This window comes from Rhinoderma darwinii, chromosome 3 (genome assembly GCF_050947455.1).
Source record: "Rhinoderma darwinii isolate aRhiDar2 chromosome 3, aRhiDar2.hap1, whole genome shotgun sequence".
NCBI classification, from domain to species: domain Eukaryota; kingdom Metazoa; phylum Chordata; class Amphibia; order Anura; family Rhinodermatidae; genus Rhinoderma; species Rhinoderma darwinii.
This window is the reverse complement of record NC_134689.1, coordinates 291,831,291-291,852,774: the sequence shown is the minus strand read 5'-3', so window position 1 is coordinate 291,852,774 and position 21,484 is coordinate 291,831,291. Positions and strand designations below refer to the sequence as shown.

The 21,484-nt window shown below is 40.7% G+C and overlaps 1 protein-coding gene across 4 annotated transcripts in view; it reads right to left on the bottom strand.

The window, feature by feature from the left end:
• Positions 1-21,484, bottom strand: part of PDE8A (phosphodiesterase 8A) — a 322,954-nt gene that overhangs the window by 116,033 nt on the left and 185,437 nt on the right. For 3 of the 4 annotated variants that reach the window (XM_075858062.1, XM_075858060.1, XM_075858061.1), the window contains exon 2: positions 10,710-10,766. In XM_075858062.1, coding sequence (XP_075714177.1) covers positions 10,710-10,766 — 57 coding nt within the window. The remainder of the gene's footprint in view (positions 1-10,709; positions 10,767-21,484) is intronic. The other variant, XM_075858063.1, reaches the window with a different exon arrangement.

The following is a 21,484-nucleotide window of genomic DNA, read 5'->3' as shown; positions in this document are numbered from 1 at the left end:
GTAGCGCGATGCTACAAGTGCGTCCGTGTGCCATGCGCGGTTTTCACGCTCCCATTGACTTCAATGGGTGCGTGATGTGCGAAATACGGCCAAATATAGGACATGTTGTGAGTTTTATGCAGCGGACTGTCTGAACGGCCCCATTGACTAACATAGGTCCGTAGCACGGACGTATATCACGTTCGTCTGAATAAGCTCTAAAGCTGGCCATACATTGGGGATATCAAATGGCCGCTTTCAGAACAACTTGTGTCCCTGTAGTGGTCAGTGAATGTTGTCATTCTGGACGACAGCTCCAGAAGTTAAAACAACAAATCAATATCTACCTTGATCTGTGGTCTGGTCTGGGCTTCTATTGGTTGAATGCAGATCTGTGGTTTGGCATGAACAACTTTACAAGACTGCCCCCGACAACGACAAAAAAAAAACACGGCAGATCAACTTTTCCACAGATTTAGATCTCCAGTCATGCACATTCGTGTCACAAAAAAGCGCTAACAGTTGACTGAAAGTGGTCTAAATTGTCCTTTTCAGCCAACCAAAATCTCTAGTGTATGACCCGCTTAAAGAGTAACTGCACTTTCCGCAAACTTTTGATACGTTATAGAAACAAATCAGAAGTTTTATGCGGTAGGGGTACGGGTGCAGAGAGCCCCAGCATTGCAGAAACTAAGTTGCAGAAGGGCTCAGCTGAGCGCCCTGCATCTTGGGCTGTGATGGGCTCCCTGTTAGGCTGAAGATGGACATTAAATGTAAGCTCACAGTCGAAGGTGCACAGCGCTCAGCTAACCGCTTCAGCCTCTTCATTTCAGCAATGGTAGGGGTCTCAGCACCCAAACCCCACTGATCAAAACTTCTAATATGTCTCTATGACATATCTAAAGTTTGCTGAAAGTGTAATTACTCTTTAAGGCATGGCCTAATTGGCAAATACATATAACAGTAATGGGGGCCTTTCTTAGGCCCCTGGCTGTCATATTTAATATATGCCTCCCACGATCTCTTAGATACTGTTGTCAATAGGGACCGTGGCATCAAAGTGGTTAAACAGCTGAAAAGGAATTATTTCCAATTTCAGCTGGTTCAATAGGAGGCCAGCTGTCAATCATGGCCGTTCACCCGTGGGTGATATCGCAGACACAGCTCATGTCACTGTCCATACATTTACAGGGCTGGTCCTCAACAGTTGGCTTCCAGTGCTGAAATTAGGGGCGGATTGGCAATGTAACCTACCGGAAAGATCCCCTGTAAGCCGGTCATTCAGGGGGCTGCACCAATACCTCCAGCTGCCGGCTCTCCTGCATGCAGCACACCCTGTGCCACTTGGAATTGCTGATTGGATGAGAGCCTGTCAGTCTCCCTAGCTGACAGGCATTCATTCAGCAGGTCCTCTTGCAGCTACGGGAGAACCAATGGAGTGATAATGGGCAGAGCAATGACAAGAGCCTAGGCTGCAACGTACTACTAAAAGTAAGAGTAATGTTGGGGGGATTATATTTAATGTGCTGGGGCAGGTGAAAAGAAAAGTCACAAAAAAATCACGGCATTTATAAGACTGGTTTCCCATGCTGCGGTCAAAATGCGTTTTTCACCACACCATTTTCTCGCGATTTTCTGAAAATTCTGGCAAAAGCGCACCATTTTGCTGTAATTTTCTGAAATTCGTGCAAAACCGCGCCATTTTGACGCGATTTTCAGAAAATCACAGCAAAATAGTGTGGGGGAAAAAACGCATTTTTACCATGCCATGTAAACCCAGCCTCATGAATATGCGCCGCTTCTGTCCCGTTCTATAACTCTGGGTTCACACGTCGCGGTCAAAATGTGTCTTAAATGCGCCATGAAAACCCAGCCCCAGGCCGGGTTCCCACGTAGCGTAAACGCTGCAGAATTTCCACAATAGAATTCTGTGCGGCAATTCCGCAGCATTTATAGTAGAAGCAAAATGGATGAGATTAGAAAATCTCATGCCCACGCTGCCGAAAAAAAATGCTGCACAAACTTGAATAAATTGACCTGCAGTGCGGAATTTTAATCCGCAGCATGTGAATTTATGCTGCGTTTTCGTTCATTTTCTGTTGTGGGTTTTCCCCGTTGAATTCAATGAGGATGTAAAACCTGCAACAGAAAGCCAAGTGTTGTAACTTTTGCGGTGGAATCACAGTGATTGCGCCGCAAAAATCGCAACTCAGGAAAAAATAAATCATCCTTACCCAGTAAACTCTCCTTCTTCATGCAGTCCGGCCTCCTGTAACAGGCTGCGGCATCACATAGCCTGCAAAGTCATCTTGGGAGGCCGGAGTACACGGTGAAAAGAGGGAGGTGGTAAGTATGGACGTTTTTATTTTTACCCCAGCACTGCATTCCGCAGCGGAATTCCCGTCCTAAAAAATGCATCACAATGTGGTGCAGTTTTTCGGACAGAAGGTGTTGCAGGTTTTAAGGTCAGATATGCTGTGCAGTTTTTACGCAGCGTATTTGATCCGTGGGAACCTGACCTCAGGCTGGGTTCTCAAGCTGCAGTTTTCGTCCTTTTTTCCCTCCGATTAACACAATATAGTGGCTAAATGCTACCGTCTTTTTAGTGATTTTGCAAACAACAATGCGTTGTGGCGTAATTTCACTGAAGTCGTGGCAAAAAAAACGCACGACAACTGCAGTGTGTGAACCCGGCCTAAAGTAAAAAGAGAAGCCCCTCCATGCTAATAAATGACTATAATCTGTAACCTGTTTCTAATCAAAGGAGAGGGGTTACCCTTTGGCACAGATCAGAAGCAGTTAGGCTAGGTTTGCCGCAAATCGCTATAAAAATCTATAATTTTGGTGTGATTTTGTGCAGCTAAAGCGAATTTTGACCGTGATCTGTGAACCAAGCCTAAGACCTAATGCACGCGACTGTAGTGATTTTGCGTTCTGCAAAACCACGGATTGTCTGTATTTGTGGTCCAAGTGTCCGGAAAAAAACTTCCGTAGTGCATACGTGTATCATCAGTATTCACGGATCCACAAAAAAGGAAAGGCTGGAACTTCATGAGTAGGTCACATGATCTGCAAATACAGCCAGTAAAATGACATGTCTTGAGTTTTTGTAGCCCCCACGCGGTTCCGTGAACATTACGGTCATGTACATGGGGCCATATAAATCAATTGTTCTGTGTGCTTTCCGCAAATTTGCAAATAGAACATGGACAAAAAACTACGGTCATGTGCATTAGGCCTTAGGGTAGGTCCACACGCAGTGGATTTTTTCTCTGCTGATTTCACACCTGCTGCATTGAAAGGGATGAAAGCCGCTGTGAAAATCAGCAACAGAAATTGATATGCTACAGATTTTAAGATCTTCACCCCAGGTCCATTTTTTTAAAAATCTCTCCCAATTGCCTGCTACTGTAAATTGATGCAGATTTTATCTGCGCAAATCCGCAGTTTTTTTCATTAGTTTCTTTTGAATTTGATTGGCGGGTTGCTTTAACCCCTTAACGCACCAGGACGCACCGGTATATCCTGGTGCAGGGGGGAGACGTATGGAGCACGATCCATATGCTGCGGGTGTCAGCTGTGTTTTACAGCCGACACCCAGGACTAACTGCCAAGAGCAGCGATCGCGCTGTACCTGGATGTTTAACCCCTCAAATGCTGCGGTCAATTGCGACTGCAGCATCTGAGGCGTTGAAAAGAGGAGGGCAGCCCCCTCCAACAGCTCATTGCCCCCCCCCCCCCAGCAACAGCTTCTTTCACTGCACAATCACGCTGTGCACAATCTTGCTGGGCTGGAACAATAACAAGTGTATGATGCTGATTGGTCTGATTGGTCAGCGTCGTACACTTCTCTGTACAACGCCCAGTTGGTAAAAATTAAAAACACGCCCAGTTGTCAGAAACTAATTAGCATAAATCTAAAATTGCTCATAACTTGCTCAAAAATGATAGTTTTTCAAAATAAAAACCACTGCTGTTATCTACATTACAGCGCCGATCAGATTATGTAGGAGATAGGGCACTATTAATCTGGTGACAGAGCCTCTTTAACAGATGCCTGTAAAAATGACGATATACTGCAATACATTAGTATTGCAGTATATTGTACCAACGATCTAACGATCACTGGTTCAGGGGACTAATAAAATGTGTAAAAAGAAGTGAAATAAAGTTTTTAGTAGTGAAAAAAAAAGAAAAGTTAAAAAAAAAAACATTTTTCCTCTAAAGTAATGTAAAAAAACAAAAAAGTAAACAAAATTGCTAATGCTGCATCCGTAAAAGTCTGAACTAGTACAATATAGCATTATTTAACGCGCACGATGAACACCGTAAAAAATTAAAAATGACAACTGCCAAAAAGCGATCAAAAAGTACCTGCAAATGTACCAGCAAATGGTACCAATAAAAACGACCGATTGTCCCACAAAAAATAAGCCCTCACACCACTCAATGCACGGAAAAATAAAAAAGTTATTGCTCTCAGAATGCGGTGAAACAAAACTATTTTTTTTTTACGAAAAGTTTTTGTTTTTTTAAAGTAGTAAAATATCAAAAAATTTATAGAAATTTGATATCATCGTAATCATATTGAGCCACAGAATAAAGTTAAGTTGTTGTTTTTACCACACGGTGAAAGACGTAAAAACGGAACCCAAAGAATAATGGAGGAATCACAGTTTTTTGCCAATTTCAGCCCGGATAATGCTCAGTAGACTGTGAGCGCAAGGACGAGAGGATTAAAATCATTGGCCACAGTGTGACGGGAGGCGGCCAATCAGAGTTCAGCATTTGGCCAACCCCCAGTTGTCATGGAGATCGGATGCTCCCGATAGGCTTGGGAAGAAGCCAACCAGAGGAGGAGAGGACGAGCCCCCAGTAGAACGGAACGACCACTGAAAGAAAGGATATAGGAACGAAAAAAAAGCAGAGAACAAGGGGGAGAAGGGGGAGTAATAGGGAATGGATGTGACAAGGAGTAAGGAGATAGAGTTGCAGGAAATTCAAAGGCTATAATTGTAATAGGTAGTGCAGGAACATTGCTAGAAATTTTAGAAGGCTGTATATGAAGGAACGATTCATTAGGTGAAGGCATATAAGGACATAATTAATAAAAAGGGGGATAGTCAAAAAAATATATCTATAAAAGGAGAGTTTTGGTGAAGCAATACAACAGTAAAAATAAAGAATCATTAAATGAATACATTGTAGGTGACAGAATCTAACAATCTACTCCATCAATACCTGAATAACTGAACTCTGATTGGCCGCCTCCCGTCACACTGCCGCCAATGATTTTAATCCTCTCGTCCTTGCGCTCACGGTCTACGGAGCATTATGCTTCGGGGTTATGTTTGTTTTGGGGGATGCAGTACATTTCCACTTCACTCACTCCTTTGCCTCGGCTTCTGACATATCATGCCCTAACCTCTAACTCCCTGGTTTCGATCCTTCGGTCCTTCCGTTTATGTCCACTCCTCTGGGCACATCTATACATACATTCTTTATTAGTCTTTTTAATAAATACAGCTAATCAACATTAACATATGAATAACCATTCTATTGTACCCTTTGTTATATCTTCTTTGGTTTTTTTTAAAAAAAGCTTTTGTGATTTCATTTTTTATGGTAATTGTTTGTATACCCCTTTCTCCTCTGATTGGCAGTTTTAACTGTCACTCGGGGCATTCTAGCGTTTTTTTATGTATATAAACCACACTGTCTGTAGCTTTGTTTTGTATTAGGTCTGATCAAGGCGCCAGTCTGGCGCTGAAACGCGTTACCTTAATAAATTCTCCTTAAAGACTTAACTTAATTTCTTTCCACCTCCGGATGAAGTAGCGCTACTTGACTTCCTCTAATATATATATTTCATATATATATATTAACTTTTTCGCACTGATCCATTGCCAGGCGGTGGAACTTTTTTAGTCCCATTGGCTAGGAAGCGGCAGCTTCACACCCCTGGACACTGTGCTATGGGTAAGACTGTTATTTGGTATTCAGGATATGTTGTATTTTGTACCTCTGTGTTCATGTGACTGGCATTGTCCAGCCACTTCACCTACCATACCTTGTGTTTGGAGGGTGATGGCCTGACATGTGCTACGTTATAACACATGTCATCATATATTTGTGAGCTTTACCTGGACTATCACATAAGTGACTCCCCTATCAGTATTTCAAGTAAAACAATTATATACATTTTGTATATATGCATCCATATCCTCGTTTCTTGCCATATATGTATTACATGCATATTATAATTTCAGACTTATGCTGTCTGGTTTCCATTTTCACACACTGTGGCCGCTATCATCTTTGTAACTTTTTTATGTAATAGTTTTTATGTTTTTGTACATAATAAAATGTATACGTTTTATAGTAACTAGTGGTATATTGACTCTTTTTTAGATAATTATTATCTATGATGAGTCTTTACCAATGACCATATATCGGGCCTATATGTGCCTTTCCTCCTTGCTTCCTTTTGATCATCACTGTGATTATATTATGAACAAGTGGAAGAGGGGGTTTATGTTTGTCCTCCTTGTAGGTTTGGTGTATTGCTGTTCAGTATTGTTTTGGGATTCTGCACCATGAGGCGCTTCTTCCTTTGATTTATTTCAGATATAAAGCAGTACATTATATGGTACTTTAAATGCTACCAATAGAAACTATAACTTCTCCCACAAAATAGAAGCCCTCACAACGCTCTATTGACGGAAAAATAAAAACGTTATGGCTATTGGAATGCGGGAAGTGAAAAACTAAAATAAAAAAATGACTGTGTCCTTTAAAGAGGCTCTGTCACCAGATTTTGCAACCCCTATCTGCTATTGCAGCAGAAAGGCGCTGCAATGTAGATTACAGTAACGTTTTTATTTTTAAAAAACGAGCATTTTTGGCCAAGTTATGACCATTTTCGTATTTATGCAAATGAGGCTTGCAAAAGTACAACTGGGCGTGTTGAAAAGTAAAAGAACAACTGGGCGTGTATTATGTGCGTACATCGGGGCGTGTTTACTACTTTTACTAGCTGGGCGTTGTGTATAGAAGTATCATCCACTTCTCTTCACAACGCCCAGCTTCTGGCAGTGCAGCACTGTGACGTCACTCACAGGTCCTGCATCGTGTCGGCACCAGAGGCTACAGATGATTCTGCAGCAGCATCGGCGTTTGCAGGTAAGTCGATGTAGCTACTTACCTGCAAATGCTGATGCTGCTGCAGAATCAACTGTAGCCTCTGGTGCCGACCCGATGCAGGACCTGTGAGTGACGTCACAGCGTGATCTCTGGAGAACACGGCTGTGGCTGCACTGCCAGAAGCTGGGCGTTCTGAAGGGAAGTGGATGATACTTCTATACACAACGCCCAGCTAGTAAAAGTAGTAAACACGCCCCGATGTACGCACATAATACACGCCCAGTTGTACTTTTACTTTTCAACACGCCCAGTTGTACTTTTGCAAGCCTCATTTGCATAAATACGAAAATGGTCATAACTTGGCCAAAAATGCTTGTTTTTAAAAAATAAAAACGTTACTGTAATCTACATTGCAGCGCCTATCTGCTGCAATAGCAGATAGGGGTTGCAAAATCTGGTGACAGAGCCTCTTTAAGAGGCTTTGTCTCCACATTATAAGTGGCCTATCTTCTACATAATGTGATCGGCGCTGTAATGTAGATAACAGCAGTGGTTTTTATTTAGAAAAACGATCATTTTTGACAGAGTTATGACCTAGTTTAGCTTTATGCTAATGACTTTCTTAATGCCCAACTGGGCGTGTTTTTACTTTTTGACCAAGTGGGTGTTGTGGAGAGAAGTGTATGACGCTGACCAATCAGTGACCGATCAGCGTCATACACTCCTCTCCATTCATTTACACAGCAGCATCGCGTTCTTACTAGAACACGATGTGAGCCACATACACACACACATTAATGTTAATCAAGTGTCCTGACAATGAATATACATGACATCCAGCCAGGATGCAATGTCTATTCACAATCCCGACACTTCGGTAAACTTAGTGTGGGACTTACAGCACTGCAAGCGTGACCTCGCTGTAAGCGGTCATTTAAAGCGTGATCTCATGTGGTGCAAAACCACTTTAAAAAAAACGGAGATGATTTTTCCAGGCAGAATTTTCTGCCTGCAAAGAAACTCTGTGTGAACAGGGCCTTAAGAGGGCAGCAGAGCCTTTGGGGGTGTGCTTTAAAAGTGAACTGTAAAAGATGTCTGTGCAGTAAATCCTGCAGAGACTATTTGTGGGCAGGACAAATTCGTTATGGCGGTCTGGGCCCAATGGAGAAGAAAGAGGAAAGCGAACAACTTAGTAAAGACGTCACCTCTGAATCAGTGAATGTAGTTGTAATGTACTCTGACGCTGACTGTGTTGGATCAGCCCTGTATTCATTTGTATAGTCTGCAGCGTGATAATGCTCTGCAGACTACATACACGACTGAATGGTGGTATTATTTAGTCTCCATTTGGTGGTAATTAGAGATAAGTGAGAATCGATTCTACACAAATCAGTTACGAATTTGGTACGAACTTCCAAAAAGTTTCGTATTTTAGCAAATACAACACTTTTGGGATTCATCCCACACGAATTGCTTTTTTTTTTTTTAAATAAATAGATTTTAATTAAAATTTCAATCCTGGTGCTGATAGCGTGTCGATGCCTGCTGATGCTCAATTAGCAACTAATTTATTTTGATCAAATCTGTTGGCCCAAGAGGAATTTTGTGAAATTCTCTCATTTCTAGTGCTAATATTGATCTTTGTATAGGATTTTTTTTATTCAGTAACCGTAGTATTATTATTCAGTCACTATGATATGGTAATATTTGTTTAGAGTTTACTTGCCAGGACCGATGACGTGCTGTACCCGCACATGACTGCTGCAGACAGTCACAGGCCTCAGCATTGATGCCAGTATGTACGGCACAGGACTGCTGAGGTCAGTGATTTGGCTGTGTGTGCTCCCCCTACTGTTTTGTAGTGTTCGTCCTGGCTCCCAGTGCAATGCCTCGCTTAATTGTGGGTTAGCCCCCCTACTGTAAATGCTCCGACTTTGTATTTTTGCATTTGCTCAACCTACCACCAATGTAACTACGGCTAATGATATTTTTTCCTGCCTACTTGTGTTGGCCCCGTCTGCCGCCAATTTTGACCTACCTACAATATCAAGGCCACTTTAGATTTTTTTCCAGGGCCACTTTAAGTTTCCAATCCGCCCCTGGCTGAAATGGTAGGGCACGTGACGCCAAGGAGTTTGGCACACCTTGATGTAATAGTACAAGTCAAGGGCCTGAGGTAGTTGGCGCACAATACACAACTGTACTCCTGCCACAGCTGCCGGGATCGGAATGTGTTGTGATCAAACACTGGTTTATCTGTAACGTCAAAATATAATATTGCTAAAAAAAGAAATGATTTATACAACAAATATAATTACAAACCATATAAAAGAAAAAGCTTTTTTTATGCTTTTATTTATGTTAAAAAGTAATTTCAAACAAAAGAAAAAGAAAATATATAACCCCCACATATTTGGAAATATCCAGTAGCAGGGCACCCAAAAAATGTGTAACTTCCAGGACTAATACATCGCTTCCTGTACTGTATACATGACATTTTGTAGGCATTGTATGTCCAATCTCTGCCTGCTCCCTAGGGCATCCAGCTGTCAATGGTGTGGGTTGAGGTTATGTTCACAGGCAGTAGAAAAATAAGTCTGAAATTACGGAGCTGTTTTCGCCTGAAAAGAGCTCCTGATTTTCAGACATTTTTGTAACTACTCGCGTTTTTCACGGCGTATTTTACGAACGTTATTGGAGCTGTTTTTCAATGGAGTCAATGAAAAACTGCTCCAAAAACGTCCCAAGAAGTGACATGCACTTCTTTTTCGCAGGTGTTTTTTACGCGCTGTCTTTTTACAGCGACGTGTAAAATTACACCTCGTGGGAACGGAACATCGTAAAACCCATTGAAAGCAATGGACAGATGTTTGTAGGCGTAATGGAGCCATTTTTTCAGGCGTAATTCGTTGCGTAAAACACCCGAATTACCTCTGAAAACAGTGCGTGTGAACATACCCTTAAAGTGAAACTAAACTTTCATGAAAGTTTTGACAAGTCATAGTGACATGTCAGAAGTTCTGATCAGTTGCGGTCTGAGCGCTGAGATCCCCATGGATCAATAAAATGAAGTGGCAGAAGCGCTCGAGTGAGCGCTGTGCCCCTTTGTCTCTGAACGGCTCTGCTCGGCTTTCCTCGGAAAACCAAGCAATTGGTGTACGGACTAATAGACTTTCAACTGAGCCCATACATCGCTCGCTCACCTTTCTGAGGACAGCTGGACAAAGCCGATCAGAAGCGAAGCACAGCGATCACCTGAGCACTTCTGCTTCTTTATTTTAGCGATCAGTGCTAGTGCTCAGACCCCCACTTATCAAAACTTTTAACATGTCAAAGGTTTTATAAAATTTTAGTTACACTTTAAAGCTCAAGACCACATGCCAAACACACCAAAATTTACATAAGAGGTTAAGGAGCAGCTACAGTTTCACACAGGAAATATGAGTGTTGGATAACTTGGCCCTCAACAGATGCAGTAATAATTCAATAACTGTTATATGATTATTAAGGAATTAAGGAAATAATTCTCCAGTTTATTTGTGTATTTTTGGATTGTTCACACTGAATAAATCTTCACATAACAATACCTGAAGTTGATCTTGGTGGAGTCTCATCGGACCAAACTGCACCTCTGTTACAGCTGCCTATGAGAAAAATAAAACAACATTAGTTTTATACGTCAGATCCATTAAAACCAAATGTATACATTACAAATACAAAGCGACACAACAATGTACATGGCGTGCACTAAGTATTTGGCGTAGTCACAGGGCAGAGGATCAGACTGTAACTGAGTTATTTATCATGAAGCATTGGTTGTGAGGGGGTATTCCAATATGAGAAAATGATGGTATATACATATCCACAAATGTCTTATAGCTGGGTGCTGGGACCTCGGCTGTTTCCGTAACCACCAATCACACATGACTGGCATATTTTATAGACATGCGATAAATGTCTCTTGTCAGAATACCCCTTTATGTTTGAAAGTCATTTTCCAAATGTATCTCAATTAATTTAGTTCAAATACGCATTTTGAGTAATGGACATTTGTTTAACCCCCTATGGTAAAAGACCATTTTGGAAAGAATTAAACAATATACCTCAGTCTGCTTACATAGCAATAATGGCTCGGACACATTATACATCAACACATTTCAACAATTTCATACAATACAAAATTACTGCTTAGCTTTGTGATGGTTTTTCCGTATTTTTTTTTTTTGTGATGGCATCCTACTTGGCTACTTTAAGGGCGTTTTTTTATTTTTGGGAAAAACGATTGTTGAAACGATTTTATGATTTTATGTAGATAAAGCTTTAAAAGGTTGAATAAGATGAGATAAAAAAAATGAGTCTGTTCCCCACCCCACAAAAAAAAAACAGCACCACTATTGTCTGTAGGTTCCGTCTAGTATTTCTGCTCAACTATCATCCTTGTTTCTCTGACGGGCTAATATTCTATCACAGAGCTGTATGTCTAACATATAAGAAGAGCATGAAATACTTTAATACCCCTAGGACGCAGTTCATTTTTCAGTTTTTTTTTGCCATTGCTGTGTAAGGTCTTGTTTTTTTAATTTCAATATGTATTTTTATTATATCTATAATTTTTGGTACATTAACATTTTTCTTAAGTGGACTTTGCAAAAAAAAAATCCACTAATGTTTTTTTGTTTTTGTATCCTTGTTGTTCTCCGAATATCTGAGATTGTATTTATGGATAGTATGGTGGTTGAGTGGTCAGCACTATTGTCTTGACTTATTTACTAAATACCATTCTTATTTAAAATAATTTTAATTCTTTTTTTTTATGACTTTATAATAGAAAAATGATGAAGAATAGAAACACTAAGTACAATATAATAGAAAGTCGTGCTTTTCAGGCGTTTACCATGAGTCCGCTGGACAGTCCATGACAGTGAGGTCGTGTTTAATATGCCTTTATCTTGGAAATGGCCATTCTACCAATATATGGCAACTATGGTGATCTCTATTTAATAAAAATTATTGTAATTTTAAGGTCCATTCGCAACCAATCTGTTGGGATTTGTCCACTGCCGGGGACATTGTAAAGGTTTTGTAGACCAATATTCGCCTCATTTTATGTAAATCATAAAAAAAATTGCAAGATAACCAACAGCTAGAATAGTGAAACACCAAACATATACATCTTCCAACATGGGTACAAAAACCACTTTAAACCAGCTGCTGGAACAAGGTTTGTTATTATGTCCAGTAAATGATAGAACTGAACATTTATCATCTGTGCTCGACCTTGGCTCCAGTAAAACTTAGAGCTGATGATAGTTATGTCTAGTCTTCTTCAGACATCACTTACAGGATTTAAGAATTTTCTGGCAAACAAGATTATATTTCCTGGAAATGTGAAAAACGACCAACTATAATAATTAACCAGCAGTAAAATCAATGCCTTCAAAATTCCCCTATTAAATATTAAAAGGAGCGATTCCCTGGGTACCAATAGTACTCGCTTGGTGAATACCAGATATTGGTTTATAATAGTAAACAGGACAAAATAGTAAAAAAAAATGTGCAAAGTATATTAAAATATGATTTTTTTTTCAGATCTGTGTGGAATGGATAACTACGGTGCCCATAGAATTTGATGGGCCCATGCTGTAACCTTAGGGTGATTCCAAGTTCCACGGAGGTTTTTTCCACAGATTTAGAGAGGATCTGCGAGAAAACTATATTGCCATGCTCTATCGCATGTCATATTTCAGAGGTATTCTCACCATGTAACATTTATTCTAGAGAAGAATACGGTGCTCCACAGAGCTGCCACCACCATGCTTCACTGTAGGGATGGTATTGGGCAGGTGATGAGCAGTGCCTGGTTTCCCTCAGACATGATGCTTAGAATTGAGGCCAAAAAGTTCAATCTTGGTTTCATCAGACCACAGAATCTTGTTTCACAGTCTGAGAATTCTTTAGGTGCTTTTATTTGCAAACACCAGGCGGGCTTTCATGTGTCTTTTACTGAGGAGAGGCTTCTTTCTGGCCACTCTGCCATAAAGCCAAGATTGGTGGAATGCTGCAGTGATGGTTGATCTTCTGGAAGTTTTCCATCTGCACATGGGATCTTTGGAGCTCAGCCAGAGTGATCATTGGGTTCTTGGTCCCCTCTCTTACCAAGGCCATTCTCCCCCGATTACTTTGTTTAGTGTGGCGGACAGCTCTAGGAAGACTCCTGGTTGTTCCAAACATCTTTCATTTAAGAATTATGGAGGCCACTGTGCTCTTGGGATCTATCAGTGCAGCAGAATTTTTTTTGTACCCTTCTCCAGATCTAGGCCTCCACACAATTCTGTATGAGCTCTACAGGCAGTTCTTTCCTCCACATGACTTGGTTTTTGCTCTGATATACATTGTCAGCTGTGAGACCTTATATAGACAGGGGTGTGTCTTTCCAAATCAAGTCCAATCAAATGAATTTACCACAGGTGGACTCCAATCACGGTGTAGAAACATTTCAAAGATGATGGGAGAAAAATGGGAGGCCCCAGAGCTAAATTTCAAGTGTCATAGCAAAGGGTCTGAATACTTATGTCCATAGGAAGTTTTTAATTTTTAATACATTTGCAAACATTTCTAAAATTCTGTTTTCACTTTGTCATTATGGGGTATTGAGTGCAGAATGATGGGGAAAAACTTGATTTTTTTTAAAATTTTATCACAAGGCCTTAAAGAGGCTTTGTCACGAGTTTATAACTGCCCTATCTTCTACCTAATCTAATAGGGGCTTTAATGTAGATAAGTAATGTGTTGGTTTTTTTTTAAAACGTTTAATTTTGACAAAGTTATGAGCATTTTAAGCATTACGCAAATTTGTTAATGACCAAGTGGGCGTTTTTTTACTTTTCACCAAGTGGGCGTAGTAAAGAGAAGTGTATGACGCTGACCAATCAGCGTCATACACTTCTCTTCATTCATCTTCAGCTGTACTCACAGCACAGCGTGATCTCGTGAGATCACGCTGTGCTGTCACTCCCACAGTAACTTTACCGGAGTGTCGGGGTAATGAAAAGACATTGCCTCCTGGCTGGAGGCAATGTCTTTTCATTCTCCCGACACTCCGGTAAAGTTACTGTGGGAGTAAGTGACAGCACAGCGTGATCTCGCTGTGCTGTGGATTAAGCTGTAAATGAATGAAGAGAAGTGTATGACACTGATTGGTCAGCGTCATACACTTCTCTTTACTACGCCCACTTGGTCAAGAGTAAAAAAAACGCCCACTTGGGCATTAAGAACAAATTTGCATAACGCTTAAATGCTAATAACTTTGTCAAAAATAAAAGTTTTTGAAAAAACAAAACACTTTACTTATCTACATTAAAGCGCCTATTAGATTAGGTAGAAGATAGGGCAGTTATAAACTGGTGACAGAGCCTCTTTAACATAACAAAATGTGAAAAAAAGTGAAAGCATCCGAATACGCTGTATAAGGCCCCATGCACACGAACGTAAAAACGCCCGTAATTACGGCACGTTTTTACGTGCCCATGGACTTCTATTGGCCACGGGTACCTCCCCGTATGCTTACGGGAAGGTGCCCGTGCCGTTGAAAAATATAGAACATATCCTATTTCAGGCCGTAATTACGGCACGGGCAGGCCCATAGAAGTCTACGGGGCTCCCGTAATTACGGGTGACTACGTGTGCACCTGTAATTACTGGAGTGCTGCTAGGCGACGTCAGTAAATAGTCACTGTCCAGGGTGCTGAAAGAGTTAAACGATCAGCAGTAACTGTTTCAGCACCCTGGACAGTGACTTCCGATCACAATATAGAGCAACCTGTACAAAAAAAAAAAAAAGACGTTCATACTAACCCAGAACTCCCTGCTTCTTCCTCCAGTCCGGCCTTCTGGGATGACGTTTCAGCCCATGTGACCGCTGCAGCCAATCACAGGCTGCAGCGGTCACATGGACTGCCGCATCATCCAGGGAGGTCAGACTGGATGTCAAGAGAGGGACGCGTCACCAAGACAAGTAAGTATGAATTTCTTTTACTTTTATTACGGAAAGGGCTGTCCCTTCTCTCTATCCTGCATTGATAGAGAGAAGGGGCTGCCTATTACTGCAGTGCAATTTTGAAGCGAAAACGTGCCCGTAAATACGGGTGGAATACGGGTGACACTGGACTCGTATTTACGGGCATGGGTCCGTAAATACTGTTGCAATACGGGTCGAATATGTGTCCTAAGAGGGACATTTTGAAGGCATTGATTTTACTGCTGGTTAATGGTTATAGTTGGTAGTTTTTCACATTTTAAATCCGCAGCATGTCCTATCTGTTGTGGAGATGCAGCAGATTTTCGCAGTGGATTTCATTGCTGTGCAAAGAGTAATATTCGCAGCTATTTCCGCATCAAAATCTGGAAGGAAATCTGCAAGTAACACATGCAGATTTTAGTGCGGATATTTAGTCCAGTTTTCTAGCGTAATTTTTAGGCTGGGTGTAAACCTAGCCTTCCATTTTTGCAGTCTCAAAAAAGTTGCAAGATGGAACTGAAGTACCCATAACCCGCTCTTGCCTAATTTTGCACCACACCTGCCTTTTCCACAGATATCGTATCAACATAAATCACGAGCCTAAAATGTACATTTTTCATGCTATATCTGCTGCACAGACAAAAAGCCTGGTTCTTAGCATTTTGTACAGCACCTAAAACTTCTCCACAAGAAACCATATCAAGCAGGAATTGCTATCCAAAGAGAATTCGAGCTACTTTTGCTGAGTAAGCTGCCTCTCGTGAAGGTTTGTCAAGCAAAGGGAAGCAGCAAGAAGGAAGGCAGTCCTCCCATGTCAACCTTAAGCGGTCACAAGCCAAGATAAGCACATGACTTTACAAGATTGGCCATTTCATTATCATTTCAGGATATGGTCTAACCCCTTTAACCTTTTAATGGCTGGAAGGTCTACTCCCGTCTTCAGGGTGGACTGCTTCTTTTGACTCTAAAAGGGGAAGGCTTTATATCTGCATCTTCCACATTTTTTCTGTTATTATTTTTTTTTTTACGCAAGATGAACTTTCAGAAACAAATATCTTTGTAAATTGGCAGTTAAAAAATTAAAATAACATTTTTGTTTCTCACTTGTTGTATTGTAATATATTTAATTCTGCAGTCTGCAGAACTTTTGTTTCTGTGAAAAAAAACGGAAACCTAGCGAACGAAGTCAAACGAAAATCAACTAAAACAAAAGAATTACCATTGAAATCAATAATAATTCTAACGGAACCGTTGCTTTCCGTTTAATCTTTCGATCCACCCTTCCTCTGACAGGAGAGTGGTAAACGTATACCAACGCTAGTGTGAACTTGGCCTTATCCACATTTTGAGACTTGCTGCATGTTTGACCAAATACTTTTCAAAAACTCGAACCATAATTACAAGCAAAATACAACATGCCTCTAAAAGTGATAGGAAACAGAATATTGAATAATGACTGCACATGTCCAATTTTATTACACTGTAATCTAAATCAATAAGGCTGTGCTCATAGGTAGAGAAGCAGAAATCCACAGCACACAATATACTTTCTGTATTAATTACTCACAGTTTTCAAAATCTCTGCTTGTTGTCATTCAGTAGGAACATTTAATTGGATATAATTCTGTCCATGGCTACGTGATCAACGCACAGGTGTTGGGATCGTTAGAAGATAGTTCTGATACAGATACTGGAACGAGCCATGCACCTGTATGTCCATCACATGACCATGGACAGAATTATATCCACTGTAAGCAAACAATGAATGTCCCCACTGAATAACAACAAGCAGAGATATTAAAAACCATGAGGAATTATGAGGAAGTATATTGGAAAATTGTAGAACTTTTAATTATATTTAAAAAAAAACATAAATTTGCTGAAACCGGACAAGCCCTTTAAATGCTTGCCACGGACAGAAGATTAGTTTATTTATAGGATACCATATTGTAGGTGTAATATTCGGGGCGCAGCACTTGTTTGAAGTCGGGGAGCAGAATAAAAAGTTTAACTTTTTTTGTGTCTCTCTAAGGGAGGGGTGAGAGAAGGGAAGTTATAAATTACATCAGGCAAAAGATCACAGCTTGCCACTGTCATCTCTCCCCCTGTATAGTCTCCAGTGACAATAGGGAGGGATACAGGAACCATTCTTGATGTTATCAGTCCTCATCAATCAGGTGGGATATATACTCTCTGTCACATTCAGTGTGGGTGCTTTTTTTTTTTTTTCTACTGCAGGACTGAGCAGTGGCAAATCTAATCATACCCTGCCCCTAACCAGAATATGTGTCCGCTATGTGACTCCGATATTTACCGGCATCTGGATCATGGAGATTTTTGGCCTCCGTTCCGGTGATTATGTGATGATACAGTATATGCATGTAGAGAAAGACATAAGTGACATGTATGAATCTTGTACTTTTATTTTTTAGGAGGTGTTGTGTGTCTCAGGCTCTGCTTGTGTCAGACTTTTAGTCACCTTTTCCATGTGTCTAGAGAGGTACAAATATCTGTTCTAAAATGAAATTCGCCAAATTGTGGCGCATTTTTTGATACATTCTAGATGCAGACTCATTACTAAATCTGCCCCTATTGTCTTCAAGAACAGTGGCGGCCCTTCCAAGTTCTCAAAAGTTTTACACAAGGTTCTGTGTGAGTATGTTAATTATAAATGGCTAGGCAGATTTATTTTTTCTGTGTAACGTTATTTGTCCATGATACTTTTGCATATGGCCGATGTGGGCCGTGTGCATTGATCAACAAGGCAGCTCGTTGAGGAGCCTTGATCAGTAATGTATGGGGACGAGTGATTGTTACTACGATCGCTCGTCCCCTTACATTTCTATCATGTCGGCAGCTCCTCTCCCTGTTTACACAGGGAGATGTGCTGTCCACAACGATAATATTTCTTGCTGCATAAACGATACAATCAGCCGATGAACGAGCGTTTGCTTGTTAATTGGCTGATCGTTGCCCTGTTTACTCAGGGCAATTATCGGGAATGAGCGTTCTATGAATACTTGTTTTCCCATTCTTTGGCCCGTATAAAAGGGCCCTTATTTGTTTTCAGTACTTTGATTATGCAAGGACTTTTCATCTGTATTATACCTACCTCAGTGAAGTATCAAATACTTGGTAGATATACTTGTTTACTATACTTTCAATAGAACAAAGGGAAAAAAAGGATACATTTGGGTTTTACTAGAATTGCTCCTATGAACAAAAATCAGACTGCATGCCACATGTTAAAAAGAAGTAAAATCTACACCGCGTTCCAAATTATTATGCACATTGGATTTAAGTGTCATAAACATTTAATTATTAGTTTTTCAATGAAACTCATGGATGGTATTGTGTCTTAAGGCTCTTTGGATCATTGTAATCAATCTCAGACACCTGTGATAATTAGTTTGCCAGGTGTGCCCAATCAAAGGAAAACTACTTAAGAAGGACGTTCCACATTATTAAGCAGGCCACAGGTTTCAAGCAATATGGGAAAGAAAAAGGATCTCTCTGCTGCCGAAAAGCGTGAAATAGTGCAATACCTTGGACAAGGTATGAAAACATCGGATATTTCAAGAAAACTTAAGCGTGATCATCGTACTGTGAAAAGATTTGTGGCTGATTCAGAGCACAGAGGGGTTCGTTCAGATAATAGCATAATGAGGAAGGTTTCTGCCAGACAAATTAATAGGATTAGGAGAGCAGCTGCTAAAATGGCATTGCAAAGCAGCAAACAGGTATTTGAAGCCGCTGGTGCCTCTGGAGTCCCGCGAACCTCAAGGTGTAGGATCCTCCAGAGGTTTGCAAGTGTGCATAAAGCTATTATTTGGCCACTCCTAAACAATGCTCACAAGCAGAAACGGTTGCAGTGGGCTCAGAAATACATGAAGACTAATTTTCAAACCGTGTTGTTTACTGATGAGTGCCGTGCAACCCTGGATGGTCCAGATGCATGGAGTAGTGGATGGTTGGTGAATGACCACCATGTCCCAACAAGGCTGCGACGTCAGCAAGGAGGTGGCGGAGTCATGTTTTGGGCTGGAATCATGGGGAGAGAGCTGGTAGGCCCCTTTAGGGTCTCTCACAGTCTAAAAATGACCTCTGCAAAGTACGTAGAGTTTATGACTGACCACTTTCTTCCATGGTACAAAAAGAAGAACCGTGCCTTCCGTAGCAAAATTATCTTCATGCATGACAATGCACCATCTCATGCTGCAAAGAATACCTCTGTGTCATTGGCTGCTATGAGCATAAAAGGAGAGAAACTCATGGTGTGGCCCCCATGTTCCCCTGACCTCAACCCTATTGAGAACCTTTGGAGCATCCTCAAGCAAAATATCTATGAGGGTGGGAGGCAGTTCACATCAAAACAGAAGCTCTGGGAGGCTATTCTGACATCCTGCAAAGATATTCAAGCAGAAACTGTCCAAATACGCACAAATTCAATGGATGCAAGAATTGTGAAGGTGATATCAAAGAAGGGGTCCTATGTTAACATGTAACTTGGCCTGCTAAGTTTTTTTTTTATTGAAAGAGCTTTTGATTTCTGTAAATATGACCTCCTGATGCTGCAAATTCAACAAATTACCATTTTAGTTCTCTTTACAACCTTCAAAATGTTTTGATCTCTGTTGTGCATAATAATTTGAAACAGTGCATTTTGAGTTTTTTACTTCTAAAAAAAAATCTGCTATCATTAGGAGATTTGTTCAATAAAATTCGCATTATACTCCAACGGTTGATGGCTTGAAGATTATACTGACTGTCATTTGCATCGACTATTTAGGAAAATCAGCGAAAAATAACATTTGCATAATAATTTGGAGCACGGTGTATAGCAAATCTGTAGTAAAAAAAAAAAAAGTACTAAATCCACCTCAAAACAATGGCACATCTGGCTAGAACACATAAAGAAAGTTGCATACATGAACCCACCCAAACACTATGTTCTTTATTCTGTATACGGGCGAACAACAAAAACAGAAACCTAACAGATACATTATAAATTGATGGGACCTGTCCTATCGTCCGATCTGTCCTCGTTGATCGACGCTCGTTTGCTCCTTTCACAAGGAGCTATTCTTAGTAATGAATGGGGAAAACGTTCGTTACTCTGATTGCTCATTTCTATCATGTCGGCAGCGTATCTCACGGTTTACACAGGGAGATGTGCTGCCGACAACTATAATATTTTAGGGTGCATAAACGATACAATCAGCCGATGAAGGAGTGTTTGCTTGTTCATCTGCTGATCGCTGCCCTGTTTACACCATCGTTTTGTGAACGCTCATTTGTCCGATAATTGGCCGGTGTAAAAGGGCCCTAAGGCAAAGTTATCGGTTTCTGTAGGGTCAATTGCAATAAAAAGTGACATCTGCTCACAATCTCAGCAATCTGATAATTTAAGCGATAAACGGGCACTGTACTCGGCTATCTTCGGCAGTCCCATAGAAAATGTATGGAGCAGCAGCGCACAGGCGTGACCATTGCTCCATTCGTTCTGGGGACTCGGGACCCACTTTCTCTTGATCTATGGGGTCTCAGTGGTGGTACCCCAAGCAATCAAACACTTATCACCTATCCTGTGGATAGGTGATAAGATGATGGAATGGGATAACCCCTTTAAGGTCTAAGTTGGGAATACCCCTTAAATATGTATTCTGAAACACAGCTACACTGGAGTGACCCTAAAAACTATCAGTTGGTTCAGTACTTAGGCACAATGTGATAAATGAAAATATTACGCGTGCCAAATATGAGAATGGTGGCAATTCAGTGAAAATGACTATGAGTGTCCTGACCCTCTGACATTCTAACGCTCCGCAGGGATAGCTTGTTGCTGTTATCAATGTGACACATTATGTAATTGCTCGTAGTAAAAACAAAAAACCTCCCCCTCCTCATATCTTCCTCTTATTCTGTTGCAGAAGATGAAGTAACTATGGGAACATACTCTCCATAGACTCTCTTCTCCCTGCAGAGCTTCGCTCCATCACAAACAAATGCTGTGCAATGGTACTGTAAACGGGTATGATACGAAACATTACCATTATATACAATAACATATTATCTATTACGCTGGGGCTCAGTGCCTGCTAGATAAGTCAAGACTTCTATGTATAAAAGACTGTTGCTGGAGCACACTGATGTAAGTAAGCAGCCACGTGCACTGTATATAGTTGCAAGAAAAAGTAAGTGAAACCTTTGGAATTACCTGGATTTCTGCATGGATTACTAATAAAATGTGGTCTGATTGTTATCGAAGTCACAATTATAGACAAACACAATGTAACTAAAATAATATCACACAAACAGTTATACTGTTCATGTCTTTTATTGAAC